Source organism: Acartia tonsa, chromosome 14 (genome assembly GCF_053477335.1).
Source record: "Acartia tonsa isolate MP-2025a chromosome 14, ASM5347733v1, whole genome shotgun sequence".
Taxonomy (NCBI): Eukaryota; Metazoa; Arthropoda; class Copepoda; order Calanoida; family Acartiidae; genus Acartia; species Acartia tonsa.
The window spans coordinates 7,606,295-7,627,359 of NC_137273.1; the positions used below are offsets into that span (position 1 = coordinate 7,606,295).

Below are 21,065 nucleotides of genomic sequence, written 5' to 3' on the forward strand. Positions count from 1 at the left end.
TTTAGTACCTGAGGTTTTAAAAACTTAAAAATCTTTTTAAAAACATTTTTTCACAAGCTGTTATATAACCCATTGTATTTTTCTAAGTGTTAACTTATTTTATTTTATTTTTGTATATTGCATGGCTACTCTTTATGACTTGATTCGTTGTGTGTCTAATAGTTAAAAATAAGATATTTGGAAGATTTTATTTTACATCGATTTTTTAAAGCATTTAAGCAATATTGAACGATTTTATTTGGTCGAAAAATATTTAATCAAAATCCATTTCTGTGTGATTTTTTTCAAGATAAGCTACGCTTTTATGCATGCCAGTTTTCTCTTTTTATGTATGACAAAAAAAAATACGCCGCCAGCATTTTTACTACAAGTGTAATGTTCAGTTTTAATTGAGCTCATGTTTTATTCTATAAAAGGAATAGATAAAATTTAGGCGAAAAATGGTAGTTTTTTTTCACTATTGTTTTCATGCTACTTCAATTATTAAAGACTAGTGGTAACGCCCCTCTAGAGACCTCTAGGGGTACTTTAGGAGGGGAGAGTAGAATTTTATAACCCATTTTTTTGATTTTTATATTTTTTTGTATTAAAAAAATTTGGGATTGCGACTTCCCCCCCCCCCCCTCCAACCTATTTTTAATTTTATTTTTTAAAAAGATTATTTTTTTTCTAGGTGCGATTTCTCTTCGGATGTTTGTGGTATTCTCCCCCAAATTAGTCATAAAACTTTCCGGGACCTATAAGAAAATATAAGACGAACTAAACGGTTCAGCGGTTAGCGAGATCCTTTGGTACCGACATAAATACAGATAAACATTCTGTTGCTTTATTATTAGGATATGATCTCTAGGCCTTTTCAAATGCATAATCTTTAGAAAAGTTAATGAAATAATGAAAAAAAAACTGAAGATATGACGATTATTTAGATTTCGTTTCATTTTCAAGTCCTTTTTTATCTATTCCTAACAAATGATGTTGTATATCTATCTAATAATAGTGAACAAAAACCGATGATTTTTTTACAAGATCTTATGAAGAATTTTCACAATTTTGCAGACGTTAGAGGACAAGTAGCAAAAATGGCGGAGTATTTGGCCAGTATTTTTGGCACGGAGAAGGACAAAGTAAATTGTTCCTTTTACTTTAAGATGGGCGCCTGTACCCACGGAGATAGGTGCTCTAGAATTCACAATAAGCCAACTTTCTCCCAGGTAATAGATTTATAACTCTAGATGGCCAATCAGCATTATGATCTGTCCATCTTTTAACGAAATTTCTGGGACGAATATTTTTGTATATGATATGTTTAATTTCCATTTGAGAAGTACCACAGTTTTTGATCGCCTTAATTTTTATAGGCAAATATGTTGTATCGTTAGATATATATTTAACTGTTAAATAAAAAAGCTGCTTGTCAAACCTTAACCTTGGTTCAAATGATAAAAAATGAAAGAAAAGCGGACAATCAATAATATTTAATTTAAAAATTATTTTTTTAATTTTGTTTATCGACACCGTCTGTTCTATACCCACCTAAATAAATCCTCTAAGCAAATAAGAAAAATTTCCATTAATTTTTTTTATTTGCAGACCATTTTGCTGCAAAACTTGTACATCAACCCGCAGAACTCCGCAAAGACCGCGGACGGCTCCCATCTCGCCAACGTGACGGACGAAGAGATGCAGGAACATTACGACAACTTCTTCGAGGATGTGTTTGTTGAGTGCGAGGATAAATACGGTCAGGTAAGCGATGCTTTACTCTGCGAAGCGCATCCTCTTGTCATGCGTCATAACGTGAAAGACGTCTAATGTTGTATCTATTGCTCCTATGTCAGTTAAGATAAATTAATACTAAGATTGGAGGGGAATGTCTTGGTCCCTTGGATTAAAGCAGGTGCAACTCAATACCATGCACAAAAAGGACTTCCAGATGAAGGTCGTGTTATCAAAGGGAAAGTTGGGTATTACCTAGCCATTTTTCATTTGATTTCTAGATTTTCGTAGCTAAAACTAGGAATTGGTTTGTAATACATGAATGAACATTTAGTCTTTATTTTAAAAGGCATAAGTTTTCAATGAACCCAATCTTGTTTATTTAAGGTTGAGGAGATGAACGTGTGTGACAACCTTGGGGACCATCTTGTCGGCAACGTGTATGTAAAGTTCAAGAAGGAGGAGGACGCGGAGAAGGCCGTCAACGACCTGAACAACCGTTGGTTCGGAGGCAGGCCCATTTACGCTGAACTCACCCCCGTCACTGACTTCCGTGAAGCCTGTTGTCGTCAGTACGAGACTGGAGAATGTACTAGGTTAGTTGGTCACTTTTTGTTAACAGCAGCGAAGCTACACAATAAATACTACATTCGTTAAGACATTGATTTTATACCCCAAGAACTCGAAGAATTTTTTATGTAAATAATCAGAAATGATACTTAGTTTTTTTGGCGTTTTTTTATTTTTTCGTTAAATGAAAAAAGTGATCATTCGCCAACCAAACTTCCTTTTTACGCAACTTCCCTTTGGTTGTTTAAGAAGGGAGATTATTGATTGGTTTGGATAACCAATTGTCAAGTACATAATACCAGTACATCCCTTATCATTCCCAAGCTCCTCAGCGGAAAGCTTAATTCACTAGGTTGACTTATTTTCAGTGTGCCGGAGCCGGGAGCCGTGAGCAGCAACATTTTTGGTGGAGCCGGATCCGGAGCCGTATTTTTCGTTAAAAACGGCTCCGGCTCCGGACTAGCTAAAAATGATTTTTTAAAGTAATATTATAATTTGGCAACGGTCTATTTCCATATAATAAACTGAAAAACTATTGTTACTTAACAAATAGACACACATCCTTCTACTTTTATATAGCTTTAATCAAATAAAAGCAAAATATTTTATATTATTTATTTTATTTTATCAAATTCAATAATGAAAAAAGATTGATATATTAATTTTAAGGTAGGAGCCGGAGCTGGAGCCGAAGCCGCATCAAAATTATACGGCTCCGACACCCTGCTTATTTTGTCATACTTGGCTACAGCGTTTTGGAGCCGGAGCCGGGAGCAGCAACATTTTTGGTGGAGCCGGAGCCGTATTTTTCGTTAAAAACGGCTCCGGCTCCAGATTAGCTAAAAATGATTTTTTAAAGTAATATTATAATTTGGCAACGGTCTATTTCCATATAATAAACTGAAAAACTAATGTTAATTAACAAATAGACACACATCCTTCTACTTTTATAAAGCTTTAATTAAATATAAGCAAAATATTTAATTTATATTATTTATTTATTTTATCAAATTCAATAATGAACAAAAATTTATATATTAATTTTAAGATAGGAGCCGGAGCAGGAGCCGGAGTCGCATCAAAATTAAACGGCTCCAACACGCTGCTTGGCTACCTTGAGACCACGGCCATAATGTACTTGAACGTAGAGCTTGAGCTGGTCCTAGTGGCTATACATAAGTGTCTCGTCCTAGTACATTACTATATAGATCCAAAAACTAAGAAACTATGGCTTAGGCTACACACACACAATGTGTTGAGGATGTTAAACTTTTGATGGCTCCAAATTTCAGGTCTGGATTCTGCAACTTCATGCATCTGAAGCCCATCTCTCGTAAGTTGAGACATGAACTGTATGGCAGAACCCGTGGGGGTGGGGGAGATAGAGAGAGACACAGTCAGGTTGATCTTAAGGTAAGTTATTATTTTACTAGCGGTCAGAACCCTAGAGGACTCATGGGGCTCTTGTGTGAAGGGGGGTTAGGGGTGTCAACCATTCACTTTTAATTTTAGTTTTAAAAGTAAAAAGGTTATATTGAAAAGAAAAACCACATCGGTAAGCATAATCCTTTTTACACAGACGCACACATATATACTGTCTTTTGAAGTTTGAATCATTTTTATATAATTGGGGTTTACATGTCCGCAGGGGTGTATATTCTACATAGGATCCCCTGCTCAGGGGGGGGGGGGGGGAATAAAAAATAAGTGGTTGGAGGGGAAAAAATGTAAAAATTAAGAAAACTGAAAACATTTTTTCCTTCCTCCCCCCCCCCCTCAGCTCTCCTTGGTGAAAAAAAACAAAGAAATGTGTGGTAGGAGGGATAAAATAAATAAAATATAGAGTTCTTTAATAGTTATTTCTCGCATCGTATTATAAACGGCTTTCCGCGGATATAGATAGTACAAATATAAGATTAAAACTAGTTTTTTTAGCCCCGTGGTGCCGAAGGCACCGGCTAAAAAAACAGGTTTTAATCTTATGATTGTACATTTCTATATTCGTAGAAAGCTGGATATAATACGATGCTAGACATAGTTTTTTCGTATGGATGAGAACCGGTTCCTATCCACCGGATTCGAATGAATACGAGAAATATTTTTCCATTTTCCCCCCTACTTGGTGAGAAAAAACTAGGGGGGGGGGGGGAATTTGTAGCAGGGGGAAAAAAATATTGTGCAGAATATACACCCCTGTATGTCCGTCTCAGAAATGTAATATTTTTTATACCATTTTTAAAAATTTATATTTTTAACAGCAACCTTTAAAAAATTAAACTTCATTACTCTATGTTAAATGTGCTACTATGCTTTTACTTTTGGCTTTATAGCGAAATAGTGTAAAATATTTACGACTTTTTTAAAAAATCATACTTTAGGATGAACTGGAAAGCGAACGCCGCAGGCGTCGTAGCCGTTCTCGTGACCGCAGGCGCCGCAGCAGGTCCCGCGACCGCAGGAGAAGCCGCAGCCGCTCAGGTGGCCGCAGAAGCCGCGACGACAGAGTGTCCAGCGGCCGCGTGAAGGAGGAACATGGGGAAGGTGGTGGGGAGGAAAGAGAAGGAAGATATTAAAGTTAAAAGAAGATGAAATTTTGGGTCTAAAAGCTAATATTGTTCAATTTAAAGAACAAAAAGAGTTTCAAATTAATTTTGAAAGTTATTTTAATATTTCTTAATGTTAACTCTATCTGTATTTCCTTTCCTGAACATACTTGCATTTTATGATGTAAAAATATATGACTTTTTAGTTTTTATATATCATTCAAAACAATAGCAAGTCTTTAAAATTTGTATTATGAAGCAAGTTCACATTGTAATATGTTTTTTTTTGTACAACATTTTGTTTTTAACATGCACAATACCTAAAAAATATTGTAATTCTTTTCAGATAAATGAAACAAAATACCAGTGAATAAAAAAATTATCTAAATAAAAACGTTTATGATATTGAAAAGAGAAAATTTTTGGAAATAATCTAGTGATAGTATTTGTGAAAAATACAGGTGATTTTTTAATACTCAATTCTAATGAAGCTAATATCAAATGATAGGTACCATTTCTATATTTAGCAAAAGTACATTTAAAAAATTTCTTTTTTAAAAAAATTTAGAGAGATTTCTCAAATGGGAGGGGAGGGTTCACTCCCCTCCCCCATGAAAGTCTTAAGATTTTTACAGACTAATGTAAAACTTGTAGAAGGATCGGTATAGCTGTTAACGAAATATCGGCAGACATACACCCTATTACTTTAGTACATATTATATTTTATCACCTATATTATGATATTTCAAAAATGCAAAATGTTTTCTTTAAACTTCCTATTGTTAAATACATAAAAAAAAACACTTAAAAGCTAATCTTTAAATTCTACAAACCATTTCAAATATTTTTTTATATTTTAGCATTTAACAGCTTTCAAAAAATACACAATGGAAACGAGATTAAGTTAGCTAAACAAATTATAGCTTTGATTGCAAGCATTTTTTGTATGTTTTTAAAAGGCTACACAAGGGTAAATTAACAAAAAAAAATAAGTACAACAGCTTTTTGAGAGAAAAAATATTAAAAGATATCATGAAATAGTTTGTTGTGTTTAAGTCAAGATGTAATAAACAAACAGTATTTTCCTCATAGATACCCTGAATTTATTTCTTATTACATAGTACATAATAAAATATTTATTTTTCAGGAATTACAGAGAATCTCTTATAGATCAAAAACAGACACAGAGTCACCTGTAACTAACCTAAAGCAAAGCCACGAAGTGCCAGAATTTTTTGGTAGAGACCTGGCTTTCAATCTCTTTCTGAGTGGTGGTGCCAGGTAGAGCTGGCTTGTCCAGCTGGTCATCTCTGCAGGAGCATGCTGTCCTGGCTTAGAGCCAGGTAAACATTTTGGCATATTGCTGTGTCCTTAATCTTATGCATAGGGATGAGATTCAACCGTATGATGTGAGGAAATCATTGTTCTGAAGTTATAACATCACAAACCCTTCAACTTTCATTCCTAACCTAAGTACCCAACGTTACTCAAAGATTTTCAAAAATTCTTAGTAGAATTGGATTTTTAAAAAGAAAAAGTATCACTGAATCGGCTAGGTATAGTATACAGAACCAAAATTGTTGTAAAATCTTCCAAAATCTAAATTTTAGAAAATTGAGTAAAAAATTATGTTTTAGAAAAGTTTCTTTAGGTATAGATTTTGAACAAATCAAATTTAGTGATCTGACAATATTTGACAATTGAGCGTTACTTGCTTTTTTTTAAGAACCCACCCACGAACATAAAAAGTATGAAGGAAGCAATCTCGTAATAATTGCATAATTAATATATTATATTTATATTGGAAAATTGAAGAATACCTTAAAAAATAAATTCATATTATTATAACAAACTCATAAATTCATATTATATTTATATTTAAAATGATAATTGAAGAGCACTTCAAAGACGTGAAAAAACTGTTCCTATCCTGAGATTCAAGAATCTGACATTTTTAATTATCTGAAAGTACAAGACTTTTAGTAATTGAGAAAAAATTAGGGGGGGATATGCTCAGGAATGAAAATTAAATAGTTTATGAATGCTTGTTTTGCCTCTGGTCATCTAAAACATTAAGATTTATAATGTACATATAGCACAAAGCCGCTGATATAAATTGATTATTTTAGAATGGGAAACTGCCTTAATTCACACACAGCCGACGACGTATCTCTGTTGAGAGATGGAGGGGGTAACAGCACCTCCACTGAACAGCTGGAAACACAGCCTCAGTATGTTTTGGTAAGTTTGTCAGTATAGTAGTTTAATATAATATACTAATTGCCCCCATCTGCTCCCCTAAACATGGAGGAACGTATTGACCAATATCTGAGGACTATAGTAGTTACCTAAATTTACGACAAGAATCCATATATTGACAACATCCTTATGTAGTCAATCTGGCCCTAGTGGCTATACAAAAGTGTCTCAACTTACTCCTTGTCGAATTATGTACCTAGCTAAGGGGGGGGTTTTTAATGCAACCATCTCGTAATCAGTGAGCAAATGGCACTTAGAATTCGAATTTCGAGCTGAAATTTTGCATGGGTAATCCTTGGTAGGTCTATTTTCCCTAAATCGAACAAAAAGTTGGAAAAGTAACGGCTGGCGGCTGCAGCTCAGCCGTTTAGCCGTTTTTGGCCTATTTTTAGGGCAAATTCATCATTAATTACGTAGGAATCAACTTTTTAAAACATAGTTTTGGTTTAATTTATATTAAATGATAGCAATAACCATTTTTTAAATTTCTAGTACCAGCTGCTAAACGGCTAGAACCGGCTGAAAACAGCTGGGAGCGGCCAAGAGTATGAAGAGTAGATAGGGCTTGTGACATGTCTAGGGGTAGGTTTTTATGGGTGCTGAGCTCAAAAATACTACTAAAAATAGTGACGGCCAATCCATATGGCAGCTGGGTAACAGCTGCAGCTCAGCTGCGAGCGGCCAAGAGTAGAATGAGTAGATAGGGCTTGTGACGTGTCTATGGGTAGGTTTTTATAGGTGCTGAGCTCAAAAATGCTACCAAAAATAGTGGCGGCCCATCCATGTGGCAGCTGGGTAAAGGCGGCAGCTCAGCTGGGAGAGGCCAAGAGTAGAATGAGTACATAGGGCATGTGACATGTCCAGAGTTAGGTTTTTATGGGTGCTGAGCTCAAAAATACTACCAAAAATAGTGATGGCCAATCCATGTGGCAGTTGAGTAATAGCTGCTGCGAGCGGCCAAGAGTAGAATGAGTAGAATGAGTAGATAGGGCTTGTGACGTGTCTAGGGGTAGGTTTTTATGGGTGCTGAGCTCAAAAATGTCACCAAAAATAGTGGCGGCCAATACATATGGCAGCTGGGTAACAGCTGCTGCTCAGCGGCGAGCGGTCAAGAGTAGAATGAGTAGATGGGGCTTATGACGTGTCTAGGGGTAGGTTTTTATGGTTGCTGAGCTCAAAAATGCTACCAAAAATAGTGGCGGCCCATCCATATGGCAGCTGGGTAACGGCCGCAGCTCAGCTGTGAGAGGCCAAGAGTAGAATGAGTAGATAGGGCTTACCCAGCTGCCATATGGATGAGCCGCCACTATTATTGGTAGTATTTTTGAGCTCAGCACTCATAAATACCTACCCCTGGACACGTCACAAGCCCTATGTACTCATTCTACTTTTGGCCGCTCCCAGCTGAGCTGCCGCCGTTACCCAGCTGCCACATGAAAAATAGTGGCGGCCATCTGAGCAACAGCTGCAGCTCAGATGGGAGCGGCCAAGAGTAAAATGAGTACATAGGGCTTGTGACGTGTCTTGGGGTAAGTTTTTATGGGTACTGAGCTCAAAAATGCTCCCAAAAATAGTGGCGACCCATCCATATGGCAGCTGGGTAACGGCTGCAGCTCATCTGGGAGAGGCTAAGAGTAAAATGAGTAGATAGGGCTTACCCAGCTGCCATATGGATGAGCCGCCACTATTATTGGTAGTATTTTTGAGCTCAGCACTCATAAATACCTACCCCTGGACACGTCACAAGCCCTATGTACTCATTCTACTTTTGGCCGCTCCCAGCTGAGCTGCCGCCGTTACCCAGCTGCCACATGTATGGGTCACCACTATTTTTGGTAGCATTTTTGAGCTCAGCAGTCATGAAAACCTACCCTAAGATATGTCACAAGCCCTATCTACTCATTCTACTCTTGGCCACCTCTAGCTAAGCTGTAGCTGTTACTCAGCTGCCTTATATGGATTGGTCGCCACTATTTTTAGTAGTATATTTGAGCTCAACACCCATAAAAACCTACCCTGAGACACGTCACAAGCTCTATCTACTCATTATACTCTTGGTGGCGCGCAGCTGAGCTGCAGCTGTTACCCAGCTGCAATATGGATGGGTCGCCACTATTTTTGGTACCATTTTTGAGCTCAGCACCCATGAAAACCTACCCCTAGACACATCACAAGCCTTATCTACTCATTCTACTCTTGGCGACTCGCAGCTGAGCTGCAGCTGTTACTCAGCTCCTGCCATATGGATGGGTCGCCACTATTTTTGGTAGCATTTTTGAACTCAGCACCCATGAAAACCTACCCCTAGACATGTCACATGCCCTATGTACTCATTCTACTCTTGGCCTCTACCAGCTGAGCTTCGGCCGTTACCCAGCTGCCATATGGATGGGCTGCCACTATTTTTGGTACCATTTTTGAGCTCAGCACCCATAAAAACCTACCCCTAGACACGTCACAAGCCCTATCTAATCATTCCACTCTTAGCCGTTCGCAGCTGAGCAGCAGCTATTACTTAACTGCCACATGGATTGGCCAAAACTATTTTTAGAAGCATTTTTGAGTTCAGCACCCATAAAAACCTAATCCTGGACACGTCACATGCCTCATGTACTCATTCTACTCTTGGCCTATCTCGTCTGAGCTGCGGCCGTTAACCAGCTGAGCTGCGTCCATTACCCAGCTGCCATGTGGATGGGCCTCCACTATTTTTGGTAGCATTTTTGAGCTCAGCACCCAAAAAAACCTACCCCTAGACACGTCACAAGCCCAATCTACTCATTCTACTCTTGGCCGCTCGCAGCTGAGCTGCAGCTGTTACCCAGCTGCCATATGGATTGGCCGTCACTATTTTTAGTAGCATTTTTGAGCTCAGCACCCATAGAAACCTAGCCCTAGACATGTCACAAGCCCTATCTACCCTTTATACTCTTGGCGGCTCCCAGCCGTTTTCAGCCGGTTCTAGCCGTTTAGCAGCTGGTACTGAAAATTTTAAAAAATGGTTATTGTTATCATTTAACATGAATTAAGCCAAAAATATGTTTTAAAAAGTTGATTCCTACGTAATTAATGATGAATTTGCCCTAAAAATAGGCAAAAAACGGCTAAACGGCTGAGCTGCCAGCCGCCAGCCGTTACTTTTCCAACTTTTTGTTCGAATTAGGGAAAATAGACCTATCAAGGATTACTCATGCAAAATTTCAGATCGAAATTCGAATTCCAAGTGCCATTTGCTCACTGATTACGAGATGGTTGCATTAAAAACCCCCCCCTTAATCAATTCATTAATTATTCTTATTGTGTAGGAGTCTGCCAACCAGGCGCCCATCTACTATCCGTCCCCAAATGTTTCACGGCCTGCCAGTCAACTAACAGAGGAAGAACAGGTGAGCTTTGTCCCTCCTCCGGGCCAACAAAACAGGAAATGATAATTATAAATGCGTAACATTATCTCATTCGTTGGCTTAAAAATTTTGTTGACTTCTATTACCTCTGAAATAGATTTTCTAAATTTTTTCATTAAGTGTCTTTTCTAGTGCACTAATTGGCATTTATTTACCGTCCATTGTCTTCTTATCACCTAATTATTATACTTTTTAATAGCAAGGGGGGGGGGGGGAGGATTGAATAGATTTCAGCAATATTAGACAACAAAATCTCCCGCTTGTTTGATTTTTAAAAAGATAATATAATATATGGAAGAAGGTAATTTTGTTTTGTCATATTTCAACTATTCTGCTATAAGTTGACATACATGCCAACCTGAGACAAAATTATTTTTCTTTAGGTGAAGATAGCTCAGAGAATAGGATTAATTCAGCATCTTCCAACTGGATCATTTGATGGCTGCAAGAAAAATAGAGAGTAAGATTTTAGTTTCAAAAAGTAGGATGTCTGTAAGCGAGTCTGTTAAATTTTATAATTTTGTGGATGTTAAAAAGGGGGGGGGGGTTAATGCAACCATCTCGTAATCCATGATTAAATGGCACTTAGAATTCGAATTTTGATCTGAAATTTTTCATGAGTAATCCTCGGTAGGTCTATTTTCCATAAATCGAACAAAAAGTTGGAAAAGTAACGGCTGGCGACTCAGCTGTTTAGCCGTTTTTTTGCCTATTTTCAGAGCAAATTCATCAATAATTACGTAGGAACCAACTTTTTAAAACATATTTTTGGTTTTATTCATGTTAAATGATAGCAATAACCATTTTTATATTTCTAGTACCAACAAAATGTATTATGTGGAGATAGGTTTCGTGACTAATTTGCATTTTAGATATCAAAAAAATGGCAAAACGGCTGAGCCGTTAGCCGTTACTTCTCCAACTTTTTGTTCGATTTAGGGAAAATAGACCTACCAAGGATTATTCATGCAAAATTTCAGATCGAAATTCGAATTCTAAGTGCCATTTAATCATTGATTACGAGATAGTTGCAATACCCCCCCCCCTTACTGAAGCTCATAATGGGTTTTTACTTTTTTCACTAAAGTAGCAGTTTTCTTTTAATTAGGTAGTAAGTGTTATTGCATACCTACTGATCTTTAGAAAAAATTCATCTCTTCTTAAACGGAACAATTTGTAGCAACTTTGTAATTTGTTCTAAATGTGTTCTCAATTTTCATATGTTCGTTTAACCATTGCAGGTAGGGTTTATATTATCCATCCTAGGGTTACGGAAACTATTTACCCCAAAACATCATTATTTCGCCTTAGCTGGATATTTCAATGTTTTCTTTCTTAGATGTGTGATATGTATGATCGAGTTTAACATTGGTGATGCTATAAGGTAAGGAAATATTTTAGCAGCTACGCTTCTCTATAATATTATTTCATTGTCTGTTTACTCATTCTTTAGTTTAAAATTATTTGTTAAAGTGTTGAAACCAACGAATAAGATATCGTGGTTATAAAACTTTGTGGACCAGTATAATTAACTCACTGATTAATCGTATTTTTGAAATCGAAGCTTTTCTATAATTAGGGTCGTTCCGTCCGTACGTCCGCCCGTAACGGATAGCTTTTTTCGTTAATTTAGGCATGTTAGAATTGTCCTATCGATTTCAATTTTTTTATGGTGATTCCTTTAACAGTTAGGTACAATCATCACCAAAATGTCCGTACGTCCATTTTAAACATGTTGAATTTTTTTACTTTTTATCAACAAATTTTTATGTGATCTAATCATCCGATTGATCTGATTTTTGGTATATTGATTCCTGGGACAACAAAGTATAATGTAATAAGCGAAGCTACTCTATAATCAAGTCCTAAAAATGTAAGTATGTCCATAAACATTATCCGGAATCAAGCAGTTTTTTTAACAAATTTACTTACAATTTTGCTTCGACTCTTATACATTTATATTATAATTATTCAGTTCTGACACTATACAAGTGTTAATGTCCGTTTGTCCTACCGTTTCAGTGCTTCGCTTTTATGGATGTTGTCATCCTTGTTTATTTTTAATTATGTAATTTATTTACCAACTTATTTTATTAGTACAATAGGTATAATTTAAGTTCTTAGGATTTTCAATTATTTTTGTTGTTTGAACTTTAATTATGATTTTTTGTTCAGTTTATATTAGTTAAAAAAACATTTCTCATTGGTAAACATTTACTAGAAAATATTCATTACGAAATTTCTTGTGATGTTTGTACGCCTTTATATTAAGTGCGTTTGTAATGGACCAGAGAATTTAAATTTAAAAGGCGAAGCTTTTCTATAATTTGGGTCGATCCGTCCGAAACGGTTAGATCTTTTCGTTAATTTAGACATGTTAAAATTATCCTATCGATTCCAAACTTTGCAAGATGATTCCTACACAAGCTTGGTACAATTTAGAAAGCGTAGCAACTCTATATTCGCTACCAGAAAATCCGTATGTTTATTCAAAACATGTTGATTTTTAACCTCTTTTAACAACAGTTTTTTGTGGTGTATTTATCCTATTTATCTGATTTGTGGAATAGAGATTCCTATTACAACAAGGTACAATGTCATGTGAAGCATCTCTATAATCAAGCCCTAAAAATTAAGTATGTCCTTGAACAGTATCATATATTAAAGCACTTATGCAATAGATTTTATTTAATTGCAATTTTGTTTAAACTATACTATTATATTCTGCTTATTCAGTTATAACACTTTGCAAGTGTCAAAGTCCGTTTGTCCTACCGTTTCAGAGCATCGCTTTTATTGATGCTGTCATCCTTCTTGTTGTTGTTTAATTTATAGTAGTTCTATTAAAAACAACATTTTCCATTTGTAAACATTATTTAAAAAATATTCATTATTACGAAATTTCTTAAAATGTTTTTCTATAGTTAGGGTCTGTTTGTCTGAGTACGTTTGTAGTACACTAGGGACTGTATGTGTTATGTATTGTTAATATAATTTGATGTTTATGACAATTGGTATAATGTCATAATAGAAAACTTATGTAGCAAAGGCAATATAAAGAGAGGGGTAGGTTTCTGGTAGAATCTGTAAAGGTTACGTGTTATAAGTTAAAAACAGTGGTAGAACGATAAAAATTTATGTTAACTTAAAAAAAATTGTCTATAGTCCTTTTCAATCAGGGACAAGGGAAGGTCTGTCTGAATAAAAAGTCTATTAAAATCACGCAATCTAATCACGAAACCTTTATGAGTGTGTAATATTATTGATGATTCAACCATTATTAAAAAGGGCTTGTAGTAGATTATGATAGAGTATAAATTAGTTAATCTAAATTCACTAAACCTCATCAAAATTGTGTAGATTATTAACAGGGATCGGTAGCCGCGCGTAAGCCGCGTGTAAGCCTCAGTGATATCGTCATTTTATCACTATAATATTAATATTAATATGTATAAAACTGCTCTTTAGCAGACAATCCTTCTTTCTGAAATTTCTTTTTCTGCTCACAAGCAGGTTTAAAAGTGAGGCAAAGGCGCGGCTGCCGAACCCTGATTATTAATGTTATTATCAGACCGATTTTAAAAAAATAACACAGTAGGGAGATTAAAAACATTTTTAAATACTTCCTAAAAATAAAATCTTTAAATATTTTTCTTACCCATAAAATTTGTAACTGTTCAAAGACGAATTACAAAATATTTTGACAAATTTTTACTTCGGCTCATTTTCAAACACTTCCTAATTAACCCTTCAGAGCAAGTTAAAGTAAAAGTTTCAAATTGATTCAATAACTAAAAACATCTTACTTTAAAGCTCAAAAATAAAATCCTTTGCTCATTACTTATTAAAACAAGGATGACAACATCCATAAAAGCGAAGCTCTGAATTGGAAGGAAAATCGAACATTAACACTTATTGTTTCACAATTAGAGGCAAGAAGTTGTCAAGAAATACCAAATTAAGCCACAACATATATTAAAAAATTTAAGATTTGGAAAAGAATAGTTATGAAGTTCAGAATTTTATTGATAGGTGTCGTAAAAACTTTTTTTATGTAAAATTTTTAGATGAGATAAATATCTAAACAATCTTAAATATTTTTCAAAATATTACAGCTATCCACTCTTTGGGATTTTCAATAAATTTTATTCACTATTAAACATATAATTTACGAGTAGTCTATGATTTAGATGAAATATATAAAATATGTAAAAAGCATTAATTAGCTCGTTTATCTCAGAACTGAACATGGAACTAATCTCTGACTATCCTTTTTGCATGGCTTGTAGTAAAGTGAGCAAAAACTAATAAAATAATGCTTGAGATTCTCATCAAATTCTGCCAAAAGTTGCATAATCTCATCATCTAGTTTTAACTGGAAATCTATGAAATCAGCTCTAAAGCATTGTTTGCCAGAATAGCCTTCCCTTGTCCCTGCTTTTCAATAAGAAATACACATATTTAGTGAATATTATCGTTCTACTACTATTTTTAAGCCTTAAAACACACACCTTTACGGATTCTACCAGAAACCTACCCCTCTCTTTATTACCAGAAACTTCGTACGTTTGTTTGGTAATATTTGTTTCCACAATAATGATAGTCTGATATACGCGTACGGTAGGTAAATATTTCACAAGTAGGAAGGTTTAAAGTTAATTTTAAATCTGACTAATGTAATTCTATCAGAATTAGAGAAGTTCTTTTTTTACATTCTAATATACATACTAATATCATACTTGTTTTGATAAACAAATATAATACGTAATTAATTAATAAACATACGATACAATATTTTGATTATTTGTAAATAAGAATTATTTATAGCATCGTATTCTAAGTTTTCCACAGCTATGATTTTTTTCTTTTTTTGTAGGCAAGGGTCCTAATTTTATGACCCAGCCCAAAAGATTTTACCCAATTATCTTTAAAACTAAGGGAGTAGCATCCAAAATAAAATTGGCGGTATGTCGTGGCACGAGTCACCACATTTTACCCCCCCCCCCCTTTCTTTTTGTATCCTTTTAATAAAGTAAAAGAATTTTTGTTTGTTTGTCTGTACCGTAGGATCTCGTTAACCGCTGAACAGATCGGGTTCTCCTTTACAGGGTAACTTCTCACAGGTCCTGTGAAGCTTTATAACTATTTTGAGCGAGGGTAACTCCACTTTCCCAAGAGAAATCGCCCGCTAAAAAAAATTACCTCCCCCCTAATTTTTTTTATTTCATTTTTTTAACTAAATTTAAAAATAGGGGGGGGGGCTATTTTTAGGTATTTGCCCTCCATGCATACCTACCATACAGACTCATTGTATTATTATTTTTAGGTATATGCCCTGTATGCAAACCTACCATACAGACTCATTGTATTAATATTTTTAGGTATTTGCCCTGTATGCATACCTACCATACAGACTCATTGTATTAATATTTTTAGGTATTTGCCCTGTATGCATACCTACCATACAGACTCATTGTATTAATATTTTTAGGTATTTGCCCTGTATGCATACCTACCATACAGACTCATTGTATTAATATTTTTAGGTATTTGCCCTGTATGCATACCTACCATACAGACTGCATTGACGACTGGCTTATGAGGTAAACACATGCTTTTGTCGACATTTTTATTTTATATTTACATCGATATTTTGATACCCAATAAATTCTCTCTTAAGACAAATGTCATATAAAGGCGAATAGGACAGTAAAAAAATGGTGTAATGTCCCTTTCGTTACAACACCTCTTAAGGGGCGTTTCGTAGTATTTTCATAGTAGGTTTTGATAGGTTATGTTAGGTTAGGTGATTGCCCCTCAGGGTTAGGCAATTGGCCACGCAGGGTTATAAGGTTTTTTTGAGCAACGGCTGGGATAATCATACAAGTTAAAACTCCCCCGCATGTTCAACTCTTCGATTTAAGTGATTTTGCCTAATTGAATGCATCAAAAAGAAATTTATTTTTTCCTTATTTTAAGGTCTTTCACTTGTCCCTCCTGCATGGAACCTGTGGACGCAGCCCTTCTAGGTAATTTTGAGATTTACATATCTGGGGTAGAAATGATTTTTTTTGACTGATAGAAAAGTTAGAGGCAAAATATACCTAGTTTTTACCTTATTGCCAATCCAAAAAAGATTTGATTGGAATTTCTATGGTTTTAAGCAGTTGTCTACAAAGAGTTTGATAATTTATATTAATTTCACCCATGTTTTTTTTGTGGTTTAAGTGTCTTTACACGAAGGTAAAATCTCATCTTCAAAAGGCATAAGTTTTCATTTAATTTAATCTTGTTTTACGTAGATGTGTCTGTATTATTTTAACATGAATCCATTTTTTTATAGTTGCCTATGATTCAAACTGAAAATAAAACCAGAGAATAGTAAAGAAAAATCATCACAAAACAAATCAATCAATAACATAAAGATCAGCTGAGCTGATAAATAAAAAGGCGCCAAAAATGCCAAACAAAAATAACAAGGACGACATTTGTTTGTTGACGTGTAATAGAACGCATTGATGAATGATGATATATGTTATTATTAAGCTGTGTATTAAATATAGAAGTTATTCAAAATTATGCGCGGCAAATCAATCAATCAATTAATAGGAAAAATATTACCCTACAATATTTACGAAAGGTTTGTTTCGCCTATGCTAAAATGTTATTTCAAAAAATTTTGACCATTGATAAATTTTGTTATCTAAGACTTAATTAAATCATAAATAAGTGGATTATGAATCAGAAATAAACGGTATGGAAACATTTCTCACTTTATTTGCCATGATTTGTATTTAAATCAAAGAGACGATTGTACACCACCCAATCCTTTCAACATATTGCATCATCGTTAATCTAAATGTTACAAATACTTGATTTCATTGCTTAAGGATATTTTTCCAACTCCTGTCTCATGTGATAACTTGGTTAAATATCTGCCAGCTTTGTGAGAAATGACCCTCCCCTCTTTTTCATGATATCTAATCCCTTTTAATGATAATAAAGTAAGTCTTTATTTATTCTTACAGTTTTGTATTACGTACTCTAGTTTATTTTAAGATTTAATTCGCATTCAGCGATGTAGGGATAAGTAAATAAATCTGAAAGGGGACTTTTCATGAAGGGAGCTTAATAGTTTGGCCATCTGAAAAGGTGGCTTGGAGTATTTCAGAGATTTTAAATTAATGCGAAAGGAAAAGGCCATGTTCAGACAAGAATTGCGTTAGATTGTAAAACTTTGAAGCTTTTTTGTAGTGTCTATAAAAAATGACGTCATACTGGCTTGCGATTGGTGAATAAAAATGTATACTTGCCTTTCATTGATAATTTAGTCTATGTATTAGCCTATCATAGGTTATTTGTATTGTATGGCGTCATTTTATATAGGCACTATACAGAGCTTCAAAAACTTTTCACATCTAGTTCATGAATTGGTAGTCCTCTTTTCAAGTTTACTTATCCCTTACAACCCTAGCCACATATAATTTGCAATGAAGAAATATTTATGTCAGAAAAAAAACTTGCATAGTTTATACTTTATTATGTACTATAATCATAATTATTGTCATACGTATCAGTAGCCAAGGAATAGGGTATATCCACAAAGCTAAATAATTAGGAATATTATCGGGAAAAGAGGAAAAATAACATGAAACGAGTTTTAGATAAAAATTCTCTAACTGCATTTTCCCTTACAATAAAAACTGACAAATGATTAATTTTAGGTGTGTTTTCATCCCCAAAGATTTTACTTAGTATTTCGCTTGTTTGGTATACCTTATGTTCCTGGTATTAGTAATTTATTATTGTATAAGGCATGATAGATAAACTCACTCCCATTTCCATTGATGATAAACATTACTACCCCTTCTGTGGATTAAGGTTATTTAAAAATTTGGACATTGATAGTTCAAACTAAATAATCAAGATTGAACACCCAATGATCATGTTTAAAGAATTTTGGGTACAATTATAATTTACAGTCTTATATCCTCGGAAGAAAGACACTTACCAAACTATTCAGGTAATGGAATATTTCAGATCAATCAGCTGTTAAAGCCACAAACAACTTTAACAAACTCCATTTGTCAGTTAAAAGTCAATGCAATATCTCAGAAGAAATTCTTATATCTAAGTTCCTAAATTAACTATCATGCCTTTTCTTAAAGAAAAGAATTACTTAATTTTATTACACCAACAACTGTTTAATGTAGTCTAGTAGCTTTGTACTTCAAAGTAGAGTAGTTACTTCAGAATTTATTCAAAATTTTCTTTCACTATCTTAAAAGGGAATAGAAGATTTCGCAATATTCCGTAAAATAGTGAGGAGGCTTTCAGTCAACTGCGCTTTTAAAGTCTAACTGTTCTTAATGTTGACCAAACGCGTAGTATAATTAAACACACATTAAAACAGTTTGACCTAATAAGCACATTAGACTGGAATCTTACAACTTTACAGAATTTTGTGAAAGCTACTATTCTCTTTTAAGTAATAAAACAGCCATGATAAGAGTCAATTTTAATTTACTTCGCTAAGATTCTTTAAAGCTTAAAAGTAAAAATTTTTGAAAATCCCAGTTTTTATTTTATTCAATTAATTTAAAACTAATAAAAAAAACAAACAAACAGCTCGTTCGATTTTATCCGTTAAATTTTAAGTTGCCATTTGTGCTTTCATTTTTTTGATGTACTGAATCTAAAATTTTCTAACCATGCATTAAAGTTAATTTCAGGGGACAATTTCAACAGTTTCAGTTTAAAAATTTTTTTTTTAAAATTTGTTATGTAATCAAAGTCATAAAATCAGCTTACTTTTAAATCTCTTTTAATACATAAGAATTATCTTGCCCAATGATTCACAGGGGTGTATATTCTGCAAAATTGACCCTACTAAAGGGAGGGGGGGTTGAAAATGTAAAATTTAAAAGAACTTTAAACATTTTTTCCCATTTTTTTTCCCAATTAAGAGTTCTGTAAATATTTTTCTATTTTCCCCCTTCCTTGCTGGAAAAAAACAGGAGGGGAAAAAATAAATAATTTAGCAGCTGGGGAAAAATGAATCTTCTGCAGAATATACACCACTGCAAATGAAACAATTTTTACTTTTTAAAAGGGATTATATTACCATTTTCACCCACATTGGCCCCCTGTCTTATTATTGTCTTTCGTATGTCACTCATGGTCATAATATTATCCAACACATTCAGAACATCAAAAAAGTTTTTACATTCAGAACAAAAGTTTAAACACATTACATTATGATTAATTGTATACACTGAATTACTGTGTTATAGTTTACTGTTCTATTTCTTTTAAAATATTGTTGCTTAGCTACTTATGGACAATATTGTCCTTGCTTATTTTAAAACAAGTACGATAACGACCATTGTCTAATTCAGTGTCTACAATTAATCACTTCATAATAATATGTATATTTACCCAATTAGAGGATTTCAGGATTGGGTCAGGTTTTAGTACAGCAACTTACCGTAAAAAAAAATAATATTATCTCCTTAAATTAAATTAAATATGAGTAACATATTTCTTTTTCTTGGAGGACATTAGTTTTTGTATTTTACTTGTACTGTCAGATTTTTGTACTCAAAAAACGACTGAATCCCGAGGTCCTCTAACACCTATGTAAGAAAATAATGCTTAATAAAGAAAAGTCATTTAAAAGAAAAATTTACCCGGTTATTTGAACTTTTAGAACTTATTTAGTCATGAAAATTATTATTATTGTGATCTTTAACTATGTTGTAAGCTTGTCATTAACAGAATATTGTTAAAGTTATAGGATTGGTATTTTTTATGAAAAGAAATTGTAAAAGATTTTTTCTTGAAAGTTTCCGAAAATCTAAATTTATTAGTCATTGATACTAACTGGTGGAAAACCTATAGGCTTTTTTTGTTTAAAAAATCTAATTCTATTGCTTTAACAAGAAAGAATTGTAATAGTTATTTATCGCATCGTATTATAGACAACTTTCCGCGGATACAAAATAAAACATTATATGATTAAAACCAGTTTTGTTAGTCCCAAATGGGTCGAAGGCCTAGGCTAACAAAACTGTTATTAATCTTATGATTTTTATTTTAATATTGGTGGAAAATTGTCTGTAATACGATGTTATACATGAGTTTTCAGTATGGCCAAGAACCGGTTTAAACCCAGCAGATATTAATCGGTTTGGAAACCATGCTGGACAAATTCTTGTTCTATTGCTGCAAAGAATTGTAAAATTAAATCTGTGTTTTGTAACTGTAACAACCAATACAAAATTTTGAACAAATTTTTGTTTTCATTTCCTTAGTTTAATTTTGCACATATTTTTAAGAATAGGAGGATGGTTTATATTGAATGGGTGTAGTTTATACGTGGATATTATGACAGGAGAAAAATTGTCGTTAAGTCAGGCTACAATTTCCCCGCGCATTTATTGGTCGGGTAATTTATCTGGTGGGAAGGTAGGGGATGTGGGAGATCCTAATTTTAGCCCACTACAGAGTTTACTTTATTATAGAACATGAAAATCACGATCTAAGTAATAAAAATCCATTGTTATTTGAGTTT

At 34.0% G+C, this 21,065-nt stretch overlaps 4 protein-coding genes across 21 annotated transcripts in view; 3 read left to right on the plus strand and 1 right to left on the minus strand.

Annotated features, from left to right (window-relative positions):
* ND-B17.2 (NADH dehydrogenase (ubiquinone) B17.2 subunit) overlaps positions 1–21,065 on the minus strand; it is a 397,876-nt gene that overhangs the window by 66,810 nt on the left and 310,001 nt on the right. The gene's annotated exons all lie outside the window — the stretch shown is intronic.
* ebi (transducin beta like ebi) overlaps positions 1–21,065 on the plus strand; it is a gene marked incomplete in the record, with an annotated part of 75,784 nt that overhangs the window by 23,187 nt on the left and 31,532 nt on the right.
* LOC145306324 (splicing factor U2AF 26 kDa subunit-like) lies at positions 661–5,190 on the plus strand. The gene is made up of 5 exons (XM_080148409.1): positions 661–1,211; positions 1,591–1,746; positions 2,104–2,312; positions 3,579–3,699; positions 4,665–5,190. Exons 1-5 carry the CDS (start codon positions 1,011–1,013, stop codon positions 4,857–4,859), a joined length of 882 nt encoding a protein of 293 aa, XP_080004535.1. The 5' UTR covers positions 661–1,010; the 3' UTR covers positions 4,860–5,190.
* Positions 6,031–20,784, plus strand: LOC145306328 (RING finger protein 11-like). 17 transcript variants are annotated; one of them, XR_013874961.1, is made up of 12 exons: positions 6,031–6,172; positions 6,959–7,070; positions 10,394–10,474; positions 10,876–10,952; positions 11,832–11,876; positions 16,039–16,095; positions 16,472–16,521; positions 16,836–17,132; positions 18,217–18,306; positions 18,661–19,954; positions 20,116–20,293; positions 20,435–20,784. XR_013874961.1 is itself a non-coding variant. In XM_080148416.1 (8 exons), exons 1-8 carry the CDS (start codon positions 6,150–6,152, stop codon positions 16,853–16,855), a joined length of 465 nt encoding a protein of 154 aa, XP_080004542.1. In that variant the 5' UTR covers positions 6,031–6,149; the 3' UTR covers positions 16,856–18,062. The 17 variants fall into 17 exon arrangements, 2 of the variants coding, with proteins under 2 accessions (XP_080004542.1, XP_080004543.1); XR_013874955.1 differs by having other exon boundaries at positions 18,661–20,293; XR_013874957.1 differs by having other exon boundaries at positions 18,661–19,959; positions 20,116–20,784.